The sequence below is a fragment of the Schistocerca nitens genome, chromosome 5 (assembly GCF_023898315.1).
Source record: "Schistocerca nitens isolate TAMUIC-IGC-003100 chromosome 5, iqSchNite1.1, whole genome shotgun sequence".
Lineage (NCBI taxonomy): Eukaryota > Metazoa > Arthropoda > Insecta > Orthoptera > Acrididae > Schistocerca > Schistocerca nitens.
This window is the reverse complement of record NC_064618.1, coordinates 106,512,919-106,539,763: the sequence shown is the minus strand read 5'-3', so window position 1 is coordinate 106,539,763 and position 26,845 is coordinate 106,512,919. Positions and strand designations below refer to the sequence as shown.

Here is a 26,845-nt window from a genome sequence, read left to right as displayed (position 1 = left end):
TTGTCTCTGCAGGTCAGTTTATAAAATGCTCAATACTGGTGTGCAGGTGGCACTGATGGTATTACTGAACTGTTTTAGATGGACCCTGTGCCATTTGAATTAAGCATGTGTCGATGTTGCACTCTCCCCGTGAGCACACCTCAGGAGGACACAGAACAGAACAGAACAGCTGAAAAGCCAAACACTCTTTGCTACTTCGGATCTCCAAATTTCGTCGAATGGTTTTGGGTGGTCCCTAGTGGTTCCAACCTGTATACTTCAGCAAAAATTGTGGTCGCACTAAAATACAAAGCGGTCAGATCATGTTCAAAACGATTGCTGCCCCCAAGGTCCTTAAAGAATACTGAATCGTGCGGAGGGTGTTAGCTGTGTCAAAGGTTGCCAAGAACGTCGTTCTATTGCACATCACACAGTAAATTGGCGTCTATTACTGTGAAATGTGTGTAAACGAAACCACCCAAGGGAAGTGGTGATTTCGGTGACACTCTTCAAGCCACCTCCGGAGACCATTTCTTGTCGATTCGGAGGAGCGGCGTGTCTGACTGTCTTTCTCGACGACTCATAAGAAAACTGCGTGACTTCAACGCTGAGAAATTCGGTTACTACCTGGAACGCAAAAGCGTCAGGAGAAAGGGTGGGATGTGGGTAAAGATTATGTTGACGACCTTCCCATCGAGTGACACGTTCGCTACTGCTTTGGGCACAATTGTGGTGAAATTTGGTGCCCATGTATCATCATCAACCGACATTACACCTCACATGAACTCCTGAGCTCTGGCCTCTTGTGGCATGTGTCAATACCCTTCTGTTTGAAGCGTCGCCGACTCCGAAGGTGATGTCGCAGGGCGCCATTCTTTTGTATCAATACAGAGAAAGCCAAATTTCACACTTCTATTTCGCAATCTGCGAAAATAACGGAGCTTCAAAAAGATATCCCTTAATTGTCTTGCGCAGCGTATATCAAGGAGTTGGTAGTGTAGGCTGTACGCTTCCTGCCGTGTTAGGAAACAGATTTCCTTACAAAAGTAAATCCAGAACATGCCCTGAAATGTACAATGCTGTCTGATATATAATGTTTAGACCAGCGATGTCCAACCTTTTAGCTTACCTGGACCACACTGGAAAATAGATTTATCGTATCTTTGATTAAACGGAATTCCATGGCCATTTCTTGCGTCGCAATGGTACTTGCTTTGGGCCAAGTGCAGCCCGTGGGCTGGACACACCTGGTTTAGACACGCGAATCAAGTTAGTGACATGACCTGTCTGCAAAATTCATAAATTACGACCTAGGCTAGCAAGACTTACCTTTGCAGCGATTCGTAATACACATATCAAAAGGAAATTGAATTTACTTGAACCTGAGTAGTAACAAATATCTCACTTCACATGAAAACGTGTAAAGCAACGGCTTTTATCGCTCCGTGCCTTGCAATGGCCATGTGCATACACGCTGTTATGACAGCTCACAAATGCAAGACACCAAATAATCGCCGGCCGGTGTGGCCGTGCGGTTAAAGGCGCTTCAGTCTGGAACCGCGTGACCGCTACGGTCGCAGGTTCGAATCCTGCCTCGGGCATGGATGTGTGTGATGTCCTTAGGTTAGTTAGGTTTAATTAGTTCTAAGTTCTAGGCGACTGATGAACTCAGAAGTTAAGTCGCATAGTGCTCAGAGCCATTTTGAACCAAATAATCACACTTCCTACAGAATGAAAGGCTGCGACTTTGCCAGCGCATCGGACCCTTGACACCTACCTTTTGTGTTGAAGAATCATGCATAGAAGCAAGAAGTATAATGTTCATACTTATTGGGTTTAGTTTTGAGATTAAAAGCATTAAAAAGTGACCACTGCTTCTGAACGCACGTTGTTCATGCTGCATTGAGTGCTACCTACTAAGGGCAATAAGATATAAAGTCGTTCAAATAGGAAGGTGGTACCATGGAAAGATAACTGATTTAAAAGATATTGAATATAAACCCATCCAATTATAGTACGTGTATAATTAGCGCTCGGAATACACTTGGAACACCAAGTTTTTTTAACATGTATACGAAACCTATTCAGGTTATAAAATTTCGACAAAATCACATTGGAAGGAAGTGTGACGAAATTAAATGTTCTACCATTCAGATGGACTAATTAGCAAACGCATTCCGTATTGAGCATTGAAACTCCTTCTCCTTAGAGGGCCATGAAGACCTGATCTCCATATCAAAGAAATGCTACCAAGTCATGATAGTCAGTGAAATCCTCCACGTTAAAACTTCACGAAACGAGTCAAGGTAACAAACCTCTGTAAATGATTAACAGTCTCGCATTGTAAACGTGCTCATCTAGCACACAGCCAAATTGTATCCTACCACATCATTATTCAGAAAAGAATCATCTTCTGCCACTGGTTTCTGGATCAAAATTTGGACTGCACGATGCTGGAATGATCAAATATCTTTCAAATTAAACGGCCCTTTTTTATTTGCGAGTAGTTAAATGAAACATATTCCGAATTTCTCAAATATATGGCGACATCATTGCCAGATGATATTGCATTACCTACACGTTTGATAACGTCGTTGCTGCAAGATCAGTTTCCATCATTTTTTCCTTGGTAGAGATGAGTACCTCGCAAAAGATTAATCCCGGTCGCTGGACTGGCTGCCACAGACCCCAGGTGTAACTCCATCTCATTATTTCTTTTGGGGATGCCTCAAAGACACTGTGTATCACCAATGTCCCACAACACAGCATGTTATGAAGGATGGAATTCACGAAGCATCTCAACTGATCCTAGATGCAGAGGTATTTTTGGGTACGCAAAATGTGCCAATCGGGCATGACTGTGCAAGCTGGAAGCATTTAGCACGACTATTAACGTAAAGCGAAATGGAAAACTTTTATTTTTTGTAATCAGTTATATGTTACAAAATTTAATAATAGTGAGAAGCATAACAACCGTTTTCCTTCACGGTGATAATAAATACCTCATTCGCTATGTGATCAGTTTTTCTTTACTTATGCGTTGTTAAAATCGTTAAATATAAACAAAGCTTTTTGCTAGTATCATCAAAACAGTGTAAAGTACAAAAAAACTGTTCTGACTGCAAAATAATGTTCGGTTTTCTGATTATTTTGTAATGGTATAGCTTCGACACAAAATAACTATTCTATTCGTCCTTATTGGTTTTCCTGAAATGCATTCCACACACAAAAAACTGGATACACGGTTTCCACACAAAGATGACTCTACAGAAGGTCTGAAGATTTGTGTATTTGCTTATCACATAGCATACTGCACTGGTGAGGTCTGTAGCACACAGTTTCAAATAGTTTTATTAACAATGAATACCAGATACTTGTGAAATTACAAACTGAAATTTGTACCTTAATCGCGCAAGTCGGGCCTTGATGTCAACCAACCGCTGCCACAGATTATAGAATCGCACCGTCATGTGCTATGGAGCTTGTTCCACAGAAGGGCTGATGCTGTTCATTTATTTAACAGTAAGATCCAGAAGGTCTCTAATGTCAGTCCTGCTCACTTTCTGTTAAGAATTGTTTTTGTGATTTTGAATGAGGAGTTCAACACATACCACAAAGGGATCACTACGTTGTTTTGACGGTAGAAAGTGAACAGTTAAACAGCTTCCGAAATGGAACGAATGAAAGAAACTAGATGACTAAACCAGATGATCACCACAGAAGCCAATTGACCTCATGATGATATTTCATATTTTTCCTTGTCCCCATGTACGCTGCTGAGAGACTATTGATTCTGACGATGCTAATTAATTTTAATGTGGATAAAACATCAAAACATGCTTCACAGTTATGAAAAAATGAAGGCTATGTTATACACTCATGAACAACACAAACAGCTTTTTTTCTGTGGAAAGGAAATCCGCAGTGTAGGAAATCACTCGCTATTTCAAATCGAGATGCCAACAACGACTGACAAGCCACGCACTCCAAAGCCAACTCCTCGTTATGAATTATTGGTGCTGCAGCACATCACCTCAATCCAGAGATGAATGTAGGGCAGAGGCCTCACCATTGGTGCTCACTTCCCAGCCCACGTCCACACTCTCTCTACTGTACCCCAAAAAATTTCAACACGCGCTTCTTCCAGACCCTGAAATACTTTCTACAAGTTACAGCGCTTGCCCTCATAACTTTTCCTTACATCCAGACCCCCCAGCATCTGGTCTCACTGTAGCTGCTTTCAGTTCCAGCCTCCATTTCTGACCCTTACTTCCCAACCCAAATGCTCACAGACATAGCGATAAATCTGGTGTTATTGTCTAGTTGCGCCTCATATTCCCTTTCCACCCATACAGGCTTTATTGGGAGTTAACCTCAAAGGACGTAGGTGGAGCAGCACTGCCATCATCATCATCATCAGCAGCAGCAGCAGCATCAGCATCATTACCACCACCACCATTCGTATTTTTGTACCAATTATTCAGTGATATAATTTTTTGCATTTCACTCCTGTTAACTGTAAAAAATTACGCGTATGTTGTAACATCATTCGCCTGAAGAATAGTAGTATTCGTGCTGCCAGTCCTTCTTCCTTCCCCCTCAGCTCATCTTGACCAATACAGTAAAAAACATTGTCATTAGATGCTCGAAATTGAAAGAAATGGTCGCTTCAACTGTTGAATTGTGGTACACAATAGACCATGATGATGGGAGACCATGAGAACGAGGAAAACCACGTGAGAATATGCATCACATTTCCAATGAGGTGCCGTTCAAATAGGTGGACGAGGTATTCTTGTGTGCATCTTACAAAATTGCTCCCTTATTTATGTTAGAAAAATAAAACAAATTTCCACATACATGATAGTGACTATGTCATCCCTCAGTCTGTTGAAAATAATACTACTGAACACATCACATCATAAGGCAATCAAGTGAAGCAAATGGGCATGGGAGCAGTCTAATCCTCTTCAAAGATTGTGTAGAGGTTACAGATCAGGAAGGCACCTCATTGCATTCGGAATCTAGTAGAGTCCATGCCACTACCCACTGCCACACTTATCAGGGTAAAAAACTACACAGTACGTTCCTCTGCAGCTGCTGTTCAGTAGTATGGAAAATAAGTATAGTAAGGAGTAGTACACAAAAAATACTTCTTTTCTTAATAGATATCAGACCCAACATACACCCTTCCTGAGAGTACAGTACCTCATACAACTATTTATGCACAACATGAGCACTGTGTGGCATATTTGGAAATTAATACTAGATAGGCAAGCTGAGATTACCACATATGCTATGGCCTGTTCATTATACTGTAGCAGATGGTGCATTGGTTTCAGGCTAGACAATTTAGGAGTGACCCCTAATCACAGTACCTTTACACACTGGAGGGTGATCAGTCAACAGCATCTTCTTTCAAAGCTGTGTGCAATCTCAAATGTCAATTGATAAGTATCTTCGATTTTTTTTTTTTTCGTGAGTTCATACAAACCAATAAATGCAGTCAAGCGTCATCAGAAAAAAGAGCATTCCAGGATCATTCTCTGCATGATGCACAGACTGCAATAGCAGATGCAATACTGATGTTGAGTTATAGTATCTGAATGGGCCAATTGATTCACTACCATTGCTTTATAATGTTCCAATCTGACACTGTGAAACGCTCCACAAGCACCAGTCTGAATTTCATTTCACTGCCCTTGAAGTTACTCGTCAAGCTGTAATGTAGATAGCGTATATGCACACAGGTAGCTAGTCCTTATGATATCCATGTTTGTTGCATATGCTGTGTTTTTTTAATTTGACACTTTGTTATACCTGATAGCCTATTTTGGAAGAACAGTTAACTTTTTTTCCATTTGTGTATTAATCTCTGTTTACTGTTTCTGTTTCATTCAGTTTCTATGTTCACTTTTCTTCATTTGACCATTACTATTTAAAACTGTAGTTCCATTTCTTTTCAGTCATTCTGTAATGTGCACGTATCTAGACAACAGTTAAACAAAAAAAAATGTGATGAGTTAGTTTTATTGATTTATAAGTAGCAGTAATGAAGTTGAACAATGATCTGTGAATGCAATGAGAAACAAAACGCAACTTCAGGTAAAAATATATATCTTAACATAACTTTCAATGGCCTGCATAAACATTTAATCATACTTAAGTAATAACAGTAAAACATGATAGAGTTAGTAGAATATATAGAACATTTTATAACTTTTATGATTCAAGATATGTACAATAATTCCATTGGTAATGGCACTTTGCAGTTCGGTGGTTGTCAAGGTTTGAGACGCATATATTTGCCCGCAGGAAACAGCCAATTACGCCTCAGGTGATGACTGATCCTTCATGAGACTTCTACGAGATCCTGAAACAAAAGCAGTTTGTTCAAAACTATATTCAATAATCGCACACAAACATTTATCTGGAACAAGGCAACATTACTGTGGAACAGGAAATATGTTACATGAAAGCTGAAATCATTTTTGTAGCAAATGCTTCCCTAATACTAAAAGTAATCCCCTTTCTCTCCCATTCTCACATCCACAAACACATACAAAATTTTACTCAAGTTCTACAGGTACTTTGTTTTGAAGTTTATTTTACACACTTAACAAAGCAGGAAACTTCCTGTTTCTACATCATCAGTCACACAGGAAAAAACCAAATAGAAGTAATGTGGACAGTTGAGAAGAAAACATTCTCCACCCTTGGAAAAGCCTAATGAAATAGCTATGCGAAAAGTCGTGTACAAATGTGTCTCAATGATGACGTGGATCTGTTTTGTTTTTCTTTGGTAAGAATTTATGCACTATTTTACACTCTGTAACTCTGTGGTAGAGCGCCATACCACAGTTTCAAAGAACTGGTCTTCGATCACATTTCAGCCCTATGATATTGATCTGTCACTTATCATTTATTTTCGCCTCTGGCAATGTTTGTTGATGTGAAAAACGGCGAGCTGCATGGAGATGGGAAAACCACTTTAAACTATAGGTCCTCAGTAAGAAGCTGGGTAAGCCAGTTCGTGCGTTGGAAGATGTCAGGGGCATACCACTTGCAAAGAACTGAACCTAGCAAAGCAATATGGCGTTCAAACCTACCTTTGGGTAGATGACAGTCACCCTTATTTACCATAGGGGATAGCTACCACTGATGGAGCGTCATCTTAATAATGGTCCTAATAATCATTCCAACGGTGCATCACGTGTGTGTTCAAAATCCGGAACATTTAACTCCACCATTCTTTACGCTACGCCACTTTCAAAAAACACTGGCGAAACAGCATTCAAAAATGCAACAATGTATCAACTATTTACCACTTTTATAAAAAGTACTGCCTGCAATACACTACTGTAACTGAATGTAATGTGAGGGTATTTTGACAGCTGAAAGTGTTTTGGAGAGAAAGAAAAAGAATTGTCACTTTAATTTATTTTCACAGCTGAATTGTTTTTTTTTTTTTAACGTGGATTTCTGTTTACACAGGTTTGACAGAACCCAGTATTTAGCAGAAGGAAATGCTGTCTACAAACCAGGCTTGTGCATCCAGCTAAAATATATAGATGGTGTTTCGAGATGACACCGACTGCTACAAAGTGTTGAAGTAATAGGCACCAGTGCCATTATATGTATGTATATACAAGATAATTCCGTGATGATGATACAGACTTTCAGGGATGATGAAACAAGATAAAAGTATAAATTTCAGTTCAGGGACCGTGGTGTGGAAACGAACAAGTGGTAAATTATTAGTGAAAATCGTCCTGATACCTCTGCTAGTGGAAAACCTGTACCATTGACGTAGTGGCTAAGATTCCTGGTTAGACAACTTTCAGGGGTTTTAGTATGAACCACAGCTAGAAAAAAATTTCCAGTAAACGTGGGCACGAAATGCATACCTGAGGAGCTATAGAGAATCAGTACCACGTTTGAGGTTGTTCATACCGGTAGCGCCGGGGGGAAAATTCCAAGGAAAACAGTTTTGTACACAGCTAGATGCGTTTTGCTCCGAAGAAAAATCAAATGATTTCCTTTTAAGAAAAAATTCAGGGAGTTGGTAGATGCCTAAATAGTGTAGCGGGAACCGACTGAGGGCTAGATCAGATGAACGCTTGAGCATTACGAGAGATTTTCAAGTGTACAAAACAACAAGCGTTTTGCAGTTCTGTCAAATATAGACGAAACTGGAGATCATGGCTGTTCTGTGAAAAAAAAGCTGTTGATGGTGAGCCGGCAGCGGTGGCCGAGCGGTTCTAGGCGCTTCAGTCCACAACCGCGCGACCTCTACGGTCGCAGGTTCAAATCCTGCCGCGGGCATGGATGTGTGTGATGTCCTTAGGTTAGTTAGGTTTTAGTAGTTCTCACTTCTGGAGGATTGATGACCTCAGATGTTAAGTCCCATAGTGCTCAAAGCTATTTGAAACATTTGTTGATGGTGCTGATGTCAAATTCACTTACATCCTTTGCTTTCCATTGTTAAACACATTAGTTGGACTACAAAATAAGATACCAACGTGCACCATGTCTTTAATACTGAAAATCAACTTGTGCGAGTGGAAAAATACAAACTACAAAATAATTGGCTAAATGGTTCAAATGGCTCTGAGCACTATGGGACTTAACATCTATGGTCATCAGTCCCCTAGAACTTAGAACTACTTAAACCTAACTAACCTAAGGACAACACACAACACCCAGTCATCACGAGGCAGAGAAAATCCCCGACCCCGCCGGGAACCGAACCCGGGAACCCGGGCGCGGGAAGCGAGAACGCTACCGCACGACCACGAGCTGCGGACACAAAATAATTACCGTTAGTTGAAGAACAACTGCAAAAACATATTTCCAGACGGACATTCCACGCCAACTCACTACTAACCCAATATAACATCTGTTGTGACGGAATATGAACCGTCTGATGGTGAACTAAAAGAATATTCGACACCTATAATGCTACATTTTTCATAAAAGTAACCTGATACCAATCTGTGGCTGCTTACAGCTGTGCAACATCAACAACAAGTGTGCTGTATCTGCCTCGATGTTTTGTCTGATCCGAGAAAAATCACAAACTTACAGGATTAGAATGTTTTCAACCAGGCAGCGACCGGTGAAAACAGCACTTTTAAAAATTGTACGCCGAGTTGCGGACTCCGTTTCTGGAGAGCTGCTCTGTGCAGACACCTCGAGTATTCTGTGATGCGAACTATGTCGGCGAACTTTAACTTTCGTGGGTGGGCCTATGACATTTTTAAAAGAGTGACATCGATCAGGGAATTTAAATAATTTTGATTGGATGTGTTCAAGTGTGGCACTGTGGCAAATTTTCGTATGGATTGCATGCCGTGCTATAAAACCACGTAGCAGCATTAATTTATATCGGACAATGATGAGCGTCAGTGTTTTCAGCCGAGCAAACATTCTATGATCTTGTACTATTTTTTATCCTTAACTCTTGAGATATTAGGATTTTGATCAATTTTATATTGGGTTGTTTCGAGTAACAACCAGTGCATCTTCTACGAGAATATTTATAATATGAGGCCATAAAAAAGGAATACACCCACAAAACAAAAATCTAAGAATATACATTACTGGCCATTAAAATTGCTACACCACGAAGATAACGTGCTACAGACGCGAAATTTAACCGACAGGAAGATGATGCTGTGATATGCAAATTATTAGCTTTTCAGAGCATTCACACAAGATTGGCGCCGGTGGCGACACCTACAACGTGCTGACATGAGAAAATTTTCCGTAAGGAGGAGAAATGCGTACCATCACGTTTCCGATTTTGATAAAGATCGGATTGTAGCATATAGCGATTGCGGTTTATCGTATCGCGACAATGCTGCTCGCGTTGGTAGAGATCCAATGACTGTTAGCAGAATATGGAATCGGTGGATACAGGAGGGTAATACGGAACGCCGTGCTGGATGCCAACGGCCTCGTATCACTAGCAGTCGAGATGACAGGCATCTTACCCGCATGGCTGTAACGGATCGTGCAGCCACGTCTCGATCACTGAGTCAACAGATGGGGACGTTTGCACAACAATCTGCACGAACAGTTCGACGGCGTCTGCAGCAGCATGGACTATCAGCTCTCAGACCATGGCTGCGGTTACCCTTGACACTGCATCACAGACAGGAGCGCCTGCGATGGTGTTCTTAACGACGAACGTGGGTGCACGAATGGCAAAACGTCATTTTTTCGGATGAATCCAGATTCTGTTTACAGCATCATGATGGTCGCATCCGTGTTTGGCGACATCGCGGCGAACGCACGTTGGAAGCGTGTATTCGTCATCCCCATACTGGCGTATCACCCGGCGTGATGGTATGGGGTGCCATTGGTTACACGTCTCGGTCACCTCTTGTTCGCATTGACGGGACATTGAACAGTGGACGTTACATTTCAGATGTGTTACGACCCGTGGCTCTACCCTTCATTCGATCCCTGCGAAACCCTACATTTCAGTAGGATACTGCACGGCCGCATGTTGCAGGTCCTGTACGGGCCTTTCTGAATACAGAAAATGTTCGACTGCTGTCCTGGCCAGCACATTCTCCATATCTCTCACCAATTGAAAACGTCTGGTCAATGGTGGCCGAGCAACTTGCTCGTCACAATACTCCAATCACTACACTTGATGAATTGTGGTATCGTGTTGCAGCTGCATGGGCTGCTGTACCTGTACACGCCATCCAAGCTCTGTTTGACTCAATGCCCAGGCGTATCAAGGCCGTTATTACGACCAGAGGTGGTTGTTCTGGATTTCTCAGGATCTGTGAACCAAAATTGCGTGAAAACGTAATCATATGTCATTTGTAGTCTAATATATTTGTCCAAGGAATACCCGTTTATCCTCTGCATTTCTTCTTGGTGTAGCAATTTTAATGGCCAGTAGGGTATTAAAAGAGAGAAAGCCAACTTCACGTTAATTTTAGCTTGCATCCTTAAGACACAATCGCAACTAGAAGAGTACAGTTCTATAATTCTCCGCCTTTGTTCTTATTTCAGCAATAGTGGCTTCGTGAGTACCGGCCCGCTGTTCAACTGCGACGGCCAAGTAAACCTTTTTCCCACAACGTCGTCACAGTAGTAACTAACAAAGAATCCCTTCAGTGCGAGGTCAGAAGTTCAATCTTTAGTAGGACTTCTTTGAAAATTTGTGTTAACAGTAATAAAGCGAAAAATATTGGCTGCTAATGTCCCATCATGTGCATCAGGAGAAGAACAGAGTGCTGGGATTGGAGGTGGGGGGGGGGGGGGGCAGAGATCAATCTTCTATGGGATGTATGCACACTGAAGGGCCAAAGAAACTGGTACATCAGCCTAGTGTAGTGTACGGCCCCCGCGAGCACGCAGAAGTGCCGCAGCACGACGTGCCAAGGGCTCGACTAATGTCTGAAGTAGTGCTGGAGGGAACTGACAGCAAGAATTTTGCAAGGCATCCCAGATATGCTCAATAATGGTCATGTCTGGAAAGTTTGGCAGCCAGCGGAAGTGATTAAATTCAGAAGAGTATTCCTGGAGCCATTCCGTAGCAATTCTGGTTGTGTAGGGTGTTACATTATCCTGCTGGAATTGCCCAGATCCGTTGGAATGGACAATGGACATGAACGGATGCAGGTGATGAGACAGGATGCTTAAGAACGTGTCACCCGTCAGTCGTATCTAGACGTGTCAGGGGGTCCCATATCACTCCAACTGTACACGCCTCACACCATTATAGATCCTCCACCAACTTGCAGACCCCTGCTGACATTCAGTGTCCATGGATTTATGAGGTTGTCTCCATAACCGTACACGTCCATCCGCTCGATACAATTTGAAACGAGACTCGTCCGACCAGGCAACATGTTTGCACTCATCAACAGTCCAGTGTCTGTGTTGACGGGCCCAGATGAGGCGTAAAGCTTTGTGTCGTGCAGTCATCAACGGTACACGAGTGGGCCTTCGACTCCGAAAGCCCGTATCGGTGATGTCTCTTTGAATGGTTCGCACGCTGGCACTTGCTGATGGCCCAGCAGCGAAATCTACAGCAATTTGCGTGGAGTTGCACTTCTGTCACACTGGACCATTTTCTTCAGTCGTCGTTAGTCCCGTTCTTGCAGGACCTTTTTCCGGTCGCAGCGATGTCAGAGATTTGATGTTTCACCGGATTCCTCATATTCACGGTACACTCGTGAAATGGTCGTACGGGAAAAATCCACAATTCCCCCAATTCATCGCTACCTCGGAGATGCTCTGCCGCATCGCTCGTGTGCCGACTGTAACACCACATTCAAACTCACTTAAAACTTGATAACCTGCCGTCGTAGCAGCAGCAAATGATCTAACAACTGCGTCAGACACTTATATAGGCGCTGCCGACCGCAGCGTCGTATTCTGCCTGTTTACGTATCTCGATATTTTAATACGCTTGCCTATACCAGTTTCTTTGTTGATTCAGTGTATTACACTTCACAAAATGGACATCGTCGACATTCAATAAATGTTCAAAGCAACCCATTAACTTGCACCATGAACACTAATGAAAATGGTGCGCTACAGTGACCACATAGGTTCGCACCATCAAGATCGAATGAGAACTGGGAGTTATAAACCGTGCAGGACGGTCAGTTAGTTCTCCACTCTTAAGGAATGGCTATAGAATCTCGATATTGTAGGGATCAGTGAAGTGAAATAGAAAGTAGACCAGGATTTCTGGTCAAGCGAGTATATGGTAATATCAACCGCCTCACAACATGGTATAAGAGGCGCAGGGTTCGTAATGAATTGGCAGGTAGGACAGAAGTGTGTAATCTAACAGTCATGGGGGACTAAAATGCAGTTGTAGGGGAAGAAGTAGGAGAAAAGGTTATAGCTGAATATGGGCTTGGGACAAGGAATGAGAAAGGAGAAAGAGTAACTGCGTTATGTAATAAATTTCACCTAGTAATAGCGAATATTCTGTTCCAGAATCACAAGACGAAAGCCAGTAATACAGGAAGATTTCTGTTAGATTACGTCATGGTCAGACAGAGTTTCTGAAATCAGATACTGGATTGCACAGCGTGCCCAGGAGCAGATATAGACTCAGATCACAATGCAGTAGTGATGACGAGCAGGCTGAAGTTTAAGAGATTAGTCAGCAACAATCAATACGCAAAAAAGTGGGATAGGGAAGTACTAAGGAATAAAGAGATACGCCTGAAGTTCTCTAAGGCAGTAGATACGGCAATAAGGAATAGCTCAGTAGTCTATACAGTAGAAGAGGAATACATCTCTAAAACGGTCAATCACAGAAATTGGAAAGAATAACATAGGAATAGAGAAGTTAACTGCGAAGAAACGATGGGTAACACAAGAAATACTTCAGTTGATCGATGAAAGAAGGAAGCACGAAAATGTTCTGGGAAATTCAAGAATACACAAATACAAGTCGCTGAGGAATGAAATAAGTAGGAAGTGCAGGGAAACTACGACGAAATGGCTGCATGAAAACTAAAGAAATCGAAAAAGAAATGATTGTCGGAAGGACTGACTCAGCATATTGTAAAGTCAAAACAATTTTCGATGACATTAAAAGCAAGGGTGGTAACATTAAGAGTGCAAAGGGAAGTCTATAGTTAAATGCAGAGGAGAGAACGGACAGGTGGAAAGAGAACGCTGAAGGCCTCTAAGAGGAGGAAGATTTGACGGATGCGATAGAAGAGGACACATGAGTCAATTTATATGATATAGGGATCCGGTATTAGAATGAGAAATTAAAAGAGCTTTGGAGGACTTAAGATCAAGTAAGGCAGAAGGAATAGATAACATTCCGACAGAATTTCTAAAATCAATGGGGGAAGTGTGAACAAAACGACTAATCACGTTGGTGTGTAGAATGTATGAGTCCGGCGACATACCATCAGACTTTCAGAAAAATATCATCCACACAATTTCGGAAGACTACAAGAGCTGACAAGTATGAGAATTAGCGCACAATCAGCTTAAGAGCTCATGTATCCATGTTTCTGACAAGAATAATATACAGAAAAATGCAAAAGAAAATTTAGGATGTGTTGGATATCGACCAGTTTGGCTTTAGGAAAGGTAAAGGCACCAGAGAGGCAATTCAGACGTTGTGGCTAATAATGGAAGCAAGACTAAAGAATAATCAAGGCATGTATATAGAATTTGTCGACCTGGAAAAAGTGTTCGGCAATGTAAAAAGGTACAAGATGTCAGAAATTCTGAGAAAAATAGCCGTAAGCTACAGCGGCAGACGGGTAATATACAATATGTACAAGAGCCATGAGGGAATAATAAGAGTGGACGACCATGAACGAGGTGCTCGGATTAAAAAGGGTGTAAGAAAGGGATGTAGTCTTCCGCCCCTACTGTTCAACCTGTACATCGAAGAAGTAATGATGGAAATAAAAGAAAGGTTCAGGAGTGGAATTAAAACTCAAGGTGAACGGATGTCAGTGTAACGATTCGTTGAGGATATTACTATCCTGAGTGAAAGCGAAGAAGAATTACAGGGAAGAAGAAAATAATGAGAAGTAGGTGAAATCAGAACAGCGAGAAACGTGACATCAAGATTGATGGTCACGAAGTAGATGAAGTTGAGGAATTCTGCTGCCTAGTCAGCAAAATAACCAATGACTGACGGAGCAAGGAGGACATCAAAAGCAGGCTGGCACTGACAAAAAGGACATTGCTGGCCAAGAGAATTCTACTAGTATCAGTCATAGGCCTTGATCTGAAGAAGATATTTCTGAAAATGTACGTTTGTAGCACAACATTGTATGGTAGTGAAACATGGACTATGGGAAAACCGGAACAGCACAGAATCGAAGTGTCTGAGATGTGGTGTTACAGACGAATGTTGAAAATTGAGTGGATTTATAAGGTAAGGAATGAGGACGTTCTGCACAGAATCGGAGAGGAAAGGAATATGTGGAAAACACTGACATGGAGAAGGGACAGCTGTTAAAGACATCAAGGACTGGCTTCCATGGTACTACGGGGCGCTGTAGAGGGCAACAACTGTAGAGAAAGACAGAGATTGGAATAAAATAGTTCAAATGGCTCTGAGCACTATGGGACTTAACAGCTGAGGTCATCAGTCCCCTAGAACTTAGAACTACTTAAACCTAACTAACCTAAGGACATCACACACATCGATGCGCGAGGCAGGATTCGAACCTGCGACTGAAGCGGTCGCTCGGTTCCAGACTGAAACGCCTAGAACAGCTCGGCCACTCCGGCCGGCAGATTGGAATACATCCAGTAAATAATTGAGGACTTAAGTTGTAAGTGCTACTCTGAGATGAAGAGGTTGGCGCGGGGAGAGGGATTCGTGGCGAGCCGTATCAAACCAGTCAGAAGACCGATGACTCAAAGAAAAAAATATCACACTGGTGTAAGGAAACGATGAGACGGATACGATGTGATGGCATGCAAACGAATGCGTAACAGTGTGGCGTGCAACTTGTTGTGAAACTGGCTATCCTAAGGGGTGGCTGCAGGTAGTGCTATAATAAAACTTACAGGCACGGAAAAAACGAACACCCACGGGCTGAATTTGTCCAGTTGTTTCAAATTGTATGAACTGCAATGTCACATACTTTTCAGGAGAGTTTCCGCTAAACGAGTATGATTTTTACATGGAGACCAGGAACCAAGCAAAAACTATTGGCCAAAAGAAGCGCTCGTTACATAGTTCTCTTAAGCCCATTTTTCCACTTTTCCTTGCTGCGACGAGAATATTACGCACTGTCCTTGCAAAGATACCCCATGCGAGAAAGAATCGCAGGGGGCAGAGCACCTTCTAATTCTCGCACAGCTATAAATAACTTTCCAGCCAATTTACTGTCCAGCTTAACAGTAGGAATAATTGTATACGAATGCGTTAAGCCACTGATGTTAGTTTTGATATAACTCTCTTGATACCTCTAATTTCCTCTCATGCATTTCCTCTTCAAATCTCCATTGGTCGAAATTCCGCAGTTTTCTGTGCATGGTCAGGTTGACGCATTCTTTCAAATTCCGTTATCTTACGTCCACCAATTCTGTAGCACTGTTAGAAGTTATGCAAACATCGACTGCTTCCCTTGAACTCAACACGCGCATTGTGATGAGCATAACGTAGTAGGGCACTGTCATACACATCCTGGGGATGATGTTCCACGTACGTAATTATGTATAGTATCCGCTCCTTGGAAAACTATTATCCTTTAGTACGTTTCATTGGAGACGGTATTTGTGGCTACCTGTCCGACAAGGATGACGAAACACATGGGTCGACACCTGTTTCAGTATCACTTTCACTCGTTAAGCATCTATCCTCGCGTAATTGTACTCGTCGTGCACAGTGTCCGCACAGTCGAGCGCATACGACACCACACTTTCCATTAGCTCATCTTGCAGAAACACTAATTTTCACCTGCCACTTCTTTCTCACTCTGTGAAATTTCTTGGGTTGCCTTCTGATGAAATGTCAACTTCGCCAAATGTTACTGTGAATATAATGCAATGTTTCCTTTTTTTGTCGTTGCCATTGCTCTGCTTTCTATCAACACCACTAGCACTGCAGGACTGCTGTGAGTTACTCGTCGACTACGCAGTTCAACTACGCTCCGTAGCCTCTAGCTGCGCTTACCATTGGATATCACCAGCTCCCCCTCTTTTAGCATCACCAGTCAATATTGTGGTTGCATGGTAGGCAATACGTGGGGCGTTGTAAACCGTAGAGATCATTGGCTTTTTGCGACCTCGCGCTCACGGGGTTCCTAATGAGGAGATACCTTGTGCATAGTATCAACTAAGTAGGTACTTGCTGGCTGAATTTTAATACGTCCTACCTCAATATGGCCACCTGGGCCGAATGTAGACGCAGGCATACTAATTATCTTCACCATTATCATTTCTTTTCTTTCTCAGACGTTATGTCTGGTTAAAAATGGAAAGTGACGCGGACCCTGATCAATCGTGACTTCCTTTTAACTGTACGGTATATGTTACATTGCATTTAGGAACTTTCGGGTAATTGAACATGTATCAATAATTACAGATTTCTGTAGTTGTACATATACGTTTGGATGTAGCTGTATTGCGTTGCTGTACTGGTGGATATTGTGTGGTATGACTCCTGTAATTGATAGTATAATTGGTATAATGTCAACTCTATCCTGATGCCACATGTCCTTGACTTCCTCAGCCAGTTGGATGTATTTTTCAATTTTTTCTCCTGTTTTCTTATCTATATTTGTTGTATTGGGTATGGATATTTCGATTAGTTGTGTTATTTTTTTTATATTGGTGAGTATGTCAGGTTTGTTACGTGGTGTTGTTTTATCTGTTATAATGGTTCTGTTCCAGTATAATTTCCATCATCATTCTCCAGTACATTTTGTCGTGCATACTTGTATGTGGGAACGTGTTGTTTTATTAGTTTATGTTGTTGATGTATTATTTTTGCTACATTGTCATGTTTTCTGGTGTATTCTGTATTTGCTAGTATTGTACATCCGCTTGTGATGCGATCTACTGTTTCTATTTGTTGTTTGCAAAGTCTGCATTTATCTGTTGTGGTATTGGGATCTTTAATAATATGCTTGCTGTGATATCTGGTGCTTATTGTTTGATCCTGTATTGCAATCATGAATCCTTCCGTCTCACTGTATATATTGCCTTTTCTTAGCCATGTGTTGGATGCGTCTTGATCGATGTGTGGCTGTGTTAGATGATACGAGTGCTTGCCACGTAGTGTTTTCTTTTTCCAATTTACTTTCTTTGTATCTGTTGATGTTACGTGATCTAAAGAGTTGTAGAAATGGTTATGAAATTGCAATGGTGTAGCCGATGTATTTATATGAGTGATTGCTTTGTGTATTTTGCTAGTTTCTGCTCTTTCTATAAAGAATTTTCTTAAATTGTCTACCTGTCCATAATGTAGGTTTTTTATGTCGATAAATCCCCTTCCTCCTTCCTTTCTGCTTAATGTGAATCTTTCTGTTGCTGAATGTATGTGATGTATTCTATATTTGTGGCATAGTGATCGTGGAAGTGTATTGAGTGCTTCTAGGTCTGTGTTACTCCATTTCACTATTCCAAATGAATAGGTCAATATTGGTATAGCATAAGTATTTATAGCTTTTGTCTTGTTTCTTGCTGTCAATTCTGTTTCCAGTATTTTTGTTAGTCTTTGTCTATATTTTTCTTTTAGTTCTTCTTTAATATTTGTATTATCTATTCCTATTTTTTGTCTGTATCCTAGATATTTATAGGCATCTGTTTTTTCCATCGCTTCTATGCAGTCGCTGTGGTTATCCAATATGTAATCTTCTTGTTTAGTGTGTTTTCCCTTGACTATGCTATTTTTCTTACATTTGTCTGTTCCAAAAGCCATATTTATATAATTGCTGAATACTTCTGTTATTTTTAGTAATTGGTTGAGTTGTTGATTTATTGCTGCCAGTAGTTTTAGATCATCCATGTATAGCAAATGTGTGATTTTGTGTGGGTATGTTCCAGTAATATTATATCCATAATTTGTATTATTTAGCATGTTGGATAGTGGGTTCAGAGCAAGGCAGAACCAGAAAGGACTTAATGAGTCTCCTTGGTATATTCCATGCTTAATCTGTATTGGCTGTGATGTGATATTACTTCAATTTGTTTGGATATTAAGTGTGGTTTTCCAATTTTTCATTACTATGTTTAGGAACTGTATCAATTTAGGATCCACTTTACATATTTCCAAAATTTGTAGTAACCATGAGTGGGGTACACTATAAAAAGCTTTTTGGTAATCAATGTATGCGTAGTGTAGCGACCTTTGTTTAGTTTTAGCTTGTTATGTCACCTCTTCATCTATTATCAGTTGCTCTTTACATCCTCGTGCTCCTTTGCAGCAGCCGTTTTGTTCTTCATTTATAATTTTGTTCAGTGTTGTATGTGTCATCAATTTCTGTGAATGACTGAAGTTAATATTTTGTATATTGTTGGTAGGCAAGTTATGGGGCGATATTTTGCTGGGTTTGCTGGGTTTGCTGTGTCTGCTTGATCTTTAGGTTTCAGATAAGTTATTCCATGTGTATCAGGGAATGTGTATGGGCCTGCAATGTAACTGTTAAATAATTTAGTTGGATGTGAATGTGTTGAGGTGAACTTCTTTAGCCAGAAATTTGCTATTTTATCTTTTCCACGGGCTTTCCAATTGGGCGTAGAATTAATTGCTCGGGTGACTCCATGTTGCAAAATTATCATTTCAGGCATTTGTGGTATCATTTTGTATGTGTCTGTTTCTGCTTGTATCCACCGTGCATGTCTGTTATGTTGTACTGGGTTGGACCATATGTTGCTCCAGAAGTGTTCCATGTCTGTTATGTTTGGTGGATTGTCTATTTTAATGTGTGTTATCTATTGTCTGGTAAAATTTCTTTTGGTTTGTGTTGAATGTTTGGTTTTGTTTCCATCTATTTCTCTCTTTTTTTGTATCTTCTAAGTCGTTTGGCCAATGCTTGTAATTTCTGCTTCTTTTCATCTAATTGCTCTATCGCTTCTTGTTGTGAGATTTTACCAAACCTTTTTCGTTTTTTGTCTGATATTTCATTTCTTATAAATTGTGTTAGCTGTCCGATGTCTTTTCTCAGTTTTTCTATTCTGATCTGTAGCCTGTGTTGCCATGCTGGTTTTGTGGGTTTCTTCTGTGTGTTGGTTGGTTCTGATCTCTGCCTAGTGTGTATATTTAGTGTAGTGAGTGCTCCTATATAAACCAGTAGTTGTAACTCTTTATTATTATTATTATTATTATTATTATTATTATTATTATTAATTTCATTCATTACATCTTTATGCAAGCCACGGAGAGCGATTGAACTTATTTTACTGACGTGCTTCATTTCTTCTGCTCAGTTTCACGTATCCAATAGTTTCTAATCTCCATTGACAGGGCAAGGCAGAGAATCCTTTAGGCCACTCCATTAGCGTCCATTAAAATTTTAATCGATTTCCTTGAAAAGTTTCTAAGATTTTCTCCACTTTTTGATATAACTCGTTAGTCTTCCGCCATGTCCAGAGTCCCTCAAGACAAATAGGACCAAAAATTTTTCTTAGTATTTTCCTTTCTTCTTATTCTGTATCTTTAATTAATGACCTACCTATAATTATTACTGTCTCTTAAGTATATAACGCTTCAGGTTTGATTACTGTGACATTATTATTTATTTTTAGTGATTATGATATGTAAATGTCTGAGGTATCATGATCGATTCCCAGAGCCGCAGATCGTGTGTACTGAACCGTTAATTTCTTCAATGAGTATTGTGTTATACCATTCGCATATTCAGTAAATTAACACAAAATCGTATTATTCGTTAAGTGTTATTTAGTCTGCAAACAGAGTACCAAGTGTAGAACGCACGGAATCTACTGAAAAGTCTTCCACAGTCTTTCTCATTGACGATGTGCGCAACTGCGAGTGTTGGCCGATTTTGATTGTTCCAAGGAAAACTTACATTCAGTTTCCCTAATGAGTACTTTCATGTAACACGGCCGAACCCGCGCGGCGCATTAACGACATAAGGTGACGGACTGCCGTCCTAAGGGGCCAGGGTTCGATTCCCGGCTGGGTCGGGGATTTTCTCCGCTCAGGGATTGGGTGTTGTGTTGTCTTCATCATCATTTCATCCCCATCCGGCGCGCAGGTCGCCCAGTGTGGCGTCGAATGTAAGAAGACCTGCACCAAGGCGGCCGGACCTGCCCCGTAAGGGGCCTCCCGGCCAATGACGCCAAACGCTCATTTTCCACTTCCCAATCCAGAAAGCCGTGCGTTAGACCGCACGGCTAACCCGGCGGGCTACGTCGCCACTTGACGCATATTAACACCGGCGATCGCGCATTATTTAAGGCGCTGCAATAGTGTTAAGGAGGTTAGAGGATCTCAAATCATGTAAGCTTTTGTTTTTCACGATATGGTTTCCTGTAATTTCAATGAACAGTTCAAGGCTAAGCCTGGTGTAATTCCTTGGAATATATCACAGCTGATATTGTTCCCCACTATTTCTGTCCGGCTGAGAGAATGCTCCAGCTCGAGGAGTGATGGGTCATCAAGACGCCAAGCTTCGTCCATTCCTTCCTTGACAACAAGCTTCTATCAACCTGTGAGACTTCTGTTCTCCAATAACAAAAATGTACAAGTTTCTCCACTCAGTGGCGTAACCTATGAAGCAGTCACATCAAGAACTGATTTCCTAGAAAAGGACGGTAAATAATGCGGGTACCACCTCGAAATGACAAAGGACACTGTTCACATTGCTCGTGAAAAATTTATTGTGGCTTTTACCAGTGCGACCTAGAAACAGGTCCTTACTCTCTGATTAAAATCTGCCAACTCCGTGATACTCATGAGCAGTATACTAAAGACACGATCTCTTAGATGTTGTGTACAAAAGAAATTACGACGATGCTCTCAACTACTAAACATGTTGAGTTAGTGGAAGTCGGCTGTTCACGTTCTTACTGTTCAGTGCCTTTATGGCTAAGTTTTTCCGCGAAGCAGCGCAGTCGCTCTGCCCATCATTGCTTCCGACTGACAACGAGCGCAAGAACATTCCACGTGCACTTCCAATGAGTCGGTCCATTTTAATGGAACTTGTAATGATGTACGGATATTGTTCATCGTAAAAAAAAAAAAAATTTGGCACTATGTGTTACACCAAATAGTTCCTATGTAACTTAAGTGGCACGGTTTTTTGCGTTGACTAACTATTTCTTAACTGTTCGTGAAAAGCTGGACGTATGAAATAGCCGAACTATAAAAGGTGAGTTTGGTGAATGCGTCGATAACCAAATAGGCTCGTGTATTAAAAACACATCCATCCCCAAGGGCAGAATTTCTCTGATTTCTTCGTCTTTCTCGTTTCGCTAGATGTATGTGATAGGAACTACTACGTTGCCGCCGGCCGCGGTGGTCTAGCGGTTCTAGGCGCTCAGTCCGGAACCGCGCGACTGCTACGGTCGCAGGTTCGAATCCTGCCTCGGGCATTGATGTGTGTGATGTCCTTAGGTTAGTTAGGTTTAAGTAGTAGTAAGTCTGATGACCTCAGATGTTAAGTCCCATAGTGCTCAGAGCCATTTGAACCATTTTGAACTACGGTGCCCGACTATTCTTGCGAAGCAAGCCCTCGTAACTTCACTGTAACGCACGACACCTCTGCCGAAACCACATGTTCCTCTTTCGGATTGTTGTGCTGAATATCTGCTGTATACCTCTTTCAGTGATCGTTCCATTTTAGCTCGCTAGAGACACATACTGCTAAGTATGTTGTTGCTACACCTACTAGTTCCAGTGATCAGTCGCCAGTGAAGTACCTGAACAACGTGAGTCCTTCTGCCCGTTTATTCTCAGTACGCAACATTGATTTATTGCCGAAATGTTTGAGAGAAACGAAAACTTGGCTCCCTAGAAATTACACGATGGATTCTTGTATGAATTTTCATAGCCAAAGTGAGCGGGAAATGAATAAATGGAGTATCAAATTGACCATCGTGATGTCTAGTTTCGAAAGAAATATTTACTTGGTAGGAATCAATCAGGGCAATTAACAAATACTTAGTGAACTGAGGAAAAATTTATACTACAATTACAAAGCCAAGATTAGAATGGTAAATCGGGAAATGAGATATCAAACTGACCAGCCTAAGGTTTAGTATTAAAAAAATTACTTAATTGATTAAGTCGCGTAATTAAGAAAAACTTAATTAGTGATTTGAGGGAAAAGTGAAACATTTCACGAACTAGCTATGCGAATAAAGTGACAAAATTATCGATGACTGCATAAACAAACTTCTCTGCTTTCTCTTGATCTGCATACTTTTAATAACAAAAAGTATTCCAATCGATATTTAAATATATTTTGTCAGATTTCTTTGACCAAAACTTGAAAATAAAGAAATTGTATAAAATAACGGTCAAATGTTTCATGAAAGTACTTGTCTAAATATAAGAAATAAAATAGATTACAGACATATTTGACGCGCCTTCGAATGTTGCTCGAAATCATGAACCGCAAATGAGGTACCGGTGGAGAATTTAGAGTTCAGATTCCAGAATGTTAACTTCAGTGTTTAACTCAGAATTTTAAAGACTACTAGAGGATATTTGTGTAGGTGCCGATTTCTTTACTCTGCAGTCACTATTAATCAAGACACAAAGGAATGCAAGACATTAGCTACCTGTGGAAACTGGTTCGAAATAATGGGAAAATTTGAAGATATGTTCCCGACCGGGATTCGAACCTGGCTCTCCTGTTTACTAGGCAGATGTTGAGACTGCTGCTCCAGACAGACACAGTGGTCATTGAAACTGCACGGACTACCCTAACTCACGTACCGACGGATCCGAATTCTCAACTTATCCACACGCTACTGATGTAGCCCATTAATCTCATTATTCGTGGCATTTCGCCGATCCCTGAAAGAGTTCAAGCTTTGTATCCATGTGCACTGAAGAGACCAATGGCCGTTTCCGCCTTAATTACACGGGAATCAGCGAAATGCACGAATGATGAAGATAATGTGCACGGGGCACTATACCCAAAGTGTGTGAATAAGTTGAGAACATGGGTCTGACGAGAGACATGCTAGGGTAGTCCGCGCAGTCCCGAAGACCACACTGTGTCCGGATGGCGCAGTGGTGAGTGCATCTGCCTAGAAAGGAGACCCGGTTTCGAATCCTGGTCCGGCACAAATTTTCAACTTTTTTCATTGATTTGAGTCAATGATCACTAGCAGCAAATGTCTTTAATTCCCTTGTGTCTAGAAGATATTTATCTGTTACAACTGCACTCAGCCAACTCGCGTCACAAGTGTATGAACATCTAATTTTTTATTTATTTTTTTTCTATTTACACGTTAAGTTCCGTAGGGTCCAATTGAGGAGCAAATCTCCAAGGTCATGGAACGCGTCAGTACATGAAATTACAACATAAAAGTAATAACAGATAAAAATAAATGTTCATGCACCTGAAAAATGTCAGTCCATAAGTTTAACTAAATGCTATCAGCAATACAATAAGAATCAGCTTAATTTTTCAAGGAATTCCTCTACATACTCATGAGGAAACTCTTCAGTTTCGATTGGAAAGCGCGTGGATTACTGCTAACATTTTTTGAATTCGAGTGGCAGCTTATTGAAAATGGATGCAGCAGTATACTGCACACCTTTTTGCACAAGAGTTAAGAAAGTCCGATCCAAATGTAGGTTTGATTTCTGCCGAGTATTAACCGAGTGAAAGCTGCTTATTATTGGGAATACGCTAATATTGGTAACAAGAAACGACAATAAGGGATATACATATTGAGAGGCCAATGTCAAAAAACTCAGACTCGTGAACAGAGGTCGACAAGAGGTTCGTGAACTTACACCACTTATTGGCCGAACCGCCTGTTTCTGAGCCAAAACTATCCTTTTAAAATTGGAAGAGTTAACCTAAAATATAATACCATACGCCAAAGCGAATAAAAATAAACAAACTAATTTTCGTGTCCAATGATCACTCACTTCTGATACCGTTCGAACAGTAAAAATGGCAGTATTAAGTCTTTGAACAAGATCCTGAACGTGGGCTTTCCACGACAACTTACTATCTATCTGAACACCTAGAAATTTGAACTGTTCAGTTTCACAAATCAATGCCCGTTCTGTGAAATTAAAATGTCAGGTTTTGTTGAATTGTGTGTTAGAAACTGTAAAAACTGAGTCTTACTGAGATTTAGCGTTAGTTTATTTTCTACATACCATGAACTTATGTCATGTACTGCACTATTTGAAACCGAGCCAACGTTGCACATTTACTACCAAGCTAGTGTCATCAGCAAACAGAAATATTTTAGAGTTACCCGTAATACCTGAGGGCATATCATTTATAAAAATAAGGAACAGGAGTGGCCCCAATACTGATCCCTGGGGCACCCACCACTCACCGACTGAGACACCCAAGCAAAACTCACGAACCGCGCACATAGAGTTTCTTCCGCCAGTATCTTTATCTCCTACCTTCCGAAGTTCAGAGAATTTCTCCTATGTAACTTGCAGGACTAACACTCCTGGAGAAATGATATAATGAACAAATTGTTTAGCGACAGCCTAGACCTATGTGGTTGTGTCCAGAACGACGTTTCACACCGCGCAAATTGGAAGTCAGGAGAGACATATTGTTACACGTGTGAGGCCGTGGGTCAGCATCCTGGAGTTTCCTTCGGAGCGTTTCGAAACGAAGCCATCGCTGACACTTTGTAGTAGCTTTAAAACTGCCCAATAATTTGCAGGTTGTGTTTGTGCTACAATGGACGCTATAAGAATACATGGAAGTCACGGGTTGTTTATTTTCTTTAATTACGCGTATTCATTTATATATCATTATCAGATAAATCAGTGTTTGGGTGAACACTTCATACATATGCGTTGAGTCATCTGTCTTATCCATAAAACAATAACTACGTATGGAGTGATCTCTCTTATCCGTAAGATAATACCTATTGTGTTGTCTTATGCGTAAGATATACGACTATATACATATGTACGACGTGTTCACCAAAACCTTGATTTATCTCGTTATATCGTAACCACACAACCTGTTACTTCCTCATATTTTTATAGTCCATTCTAGCACTTCAAATTAGGTAAAAATAGACACATAATTCTTACGTGACTTCACGGTACACTTACACTACTGGCATGAAAATTGCTACACCAAAAAGAAATGCAGATGATAAACGGGTATTCATTGCACAAATATATTACACTAGAACTTACATGTGAGTACATTTTCACGCAATTTGGGTGCATAGATCCTGAGAAATCAGTACCCAGAACACCCACCTCTCGCCGTAATAACAGCCTGGATACGCCTGGGCACTGAGTCAAAAAGAGCTTGGATGGCGAGTACAGGTACAACTGCCCATGTAGCTTTAACACGATACCACAGTTCATCAAGGGTAGTGACTGGCGTATTGTGACGAGCCAGTTGCTCGGCCACCATTGACCAGACGTTTTCAATTGGTAAGAGATCTGGAGAACGTGCTGGCCAGGGCAGCAGTCGAACATTTTCTGTAACCAGAAAGGCCCGTACAGGACCTGCAACATGCGGTCGTGCATTATCCTGCTGAAATGTAGGGTTTCGCAGGGATCGAATGAAGGGTAGAGCCATGGATCGTAACACATCTGAAATGCAACGTCCACTGTTCACAGTGCCGTCAATGTGAACAAGACGTGACCGAGACGTGTAACCAATGACACCCCATACCAACACGCCAGGTGATACGCAAGTATGGCGATGACGAATGCGCGTTCACCGCGATGTCGCCAAACACGGATGCGACCATCATGATGCTGTAAACAGAACCTGTATTCATCCGAACAATGACGTTTTGCAATTCGTGCACCCAGGTTCGTCGCTGAGTATACCATCGCGGGCGCTCATGTCTATGGTGCAGTGTCAAGGGTAACCGCAGCCATGGTCTCCGAGCTGATAGTCCATGCTGCTGCAAACGTCGTCGAACTGTTGGTGCAGATGGTTGTTGTCTTGCAAATGTCCTCATCTACTGACTCAGGGATCGAGACGTGGCTGCACGATCCGTTACAGCCATACAGATAAGATGCCTGTCATCTCGACTGCTAGTGATATGAGGCCGTTGGGATCAAGCACGGCGTTCCGTGTTACCCTCCTGAACCCACCGATTCCATATTCTGCTAACAGTCATTGGATCTCGACCAATGCGAGCATCAATGTCACGATACGATAAACAGCAATCGCGATAGGCGACAATCGGACCTCTATCAAAGTCGGAAACCTGATGGTACGCATTTCTC

The 26,845-nt window shown here is 41.3% G+C and overlaps 1 protein-coding gene across 1 annotated transcript in view; it reads right to left on the bottom strand.

The window, feature by feature from the left end:
• Positions 1-6,014: 6,014 nt before the first annotated feature.
• Positions 6,015-26,845, bottom strand: part of LOC126259596 (RNA-binding protein Raly-like) — a 418,128-nt gene continuing 397,297 nt past the window's right edge. The window contains exon 10 of the mRNA XM_049956505.1: positions 6,015-6,352. Coding sequence (XP_049812462.1) covers positions 6,332-6,352 — 21 coding nt within the window. The 3' untranslated portion in view covers positions 6,015-6,331. The remainder of the gene's footprint in view (positions 6,353-26,845) is intronic.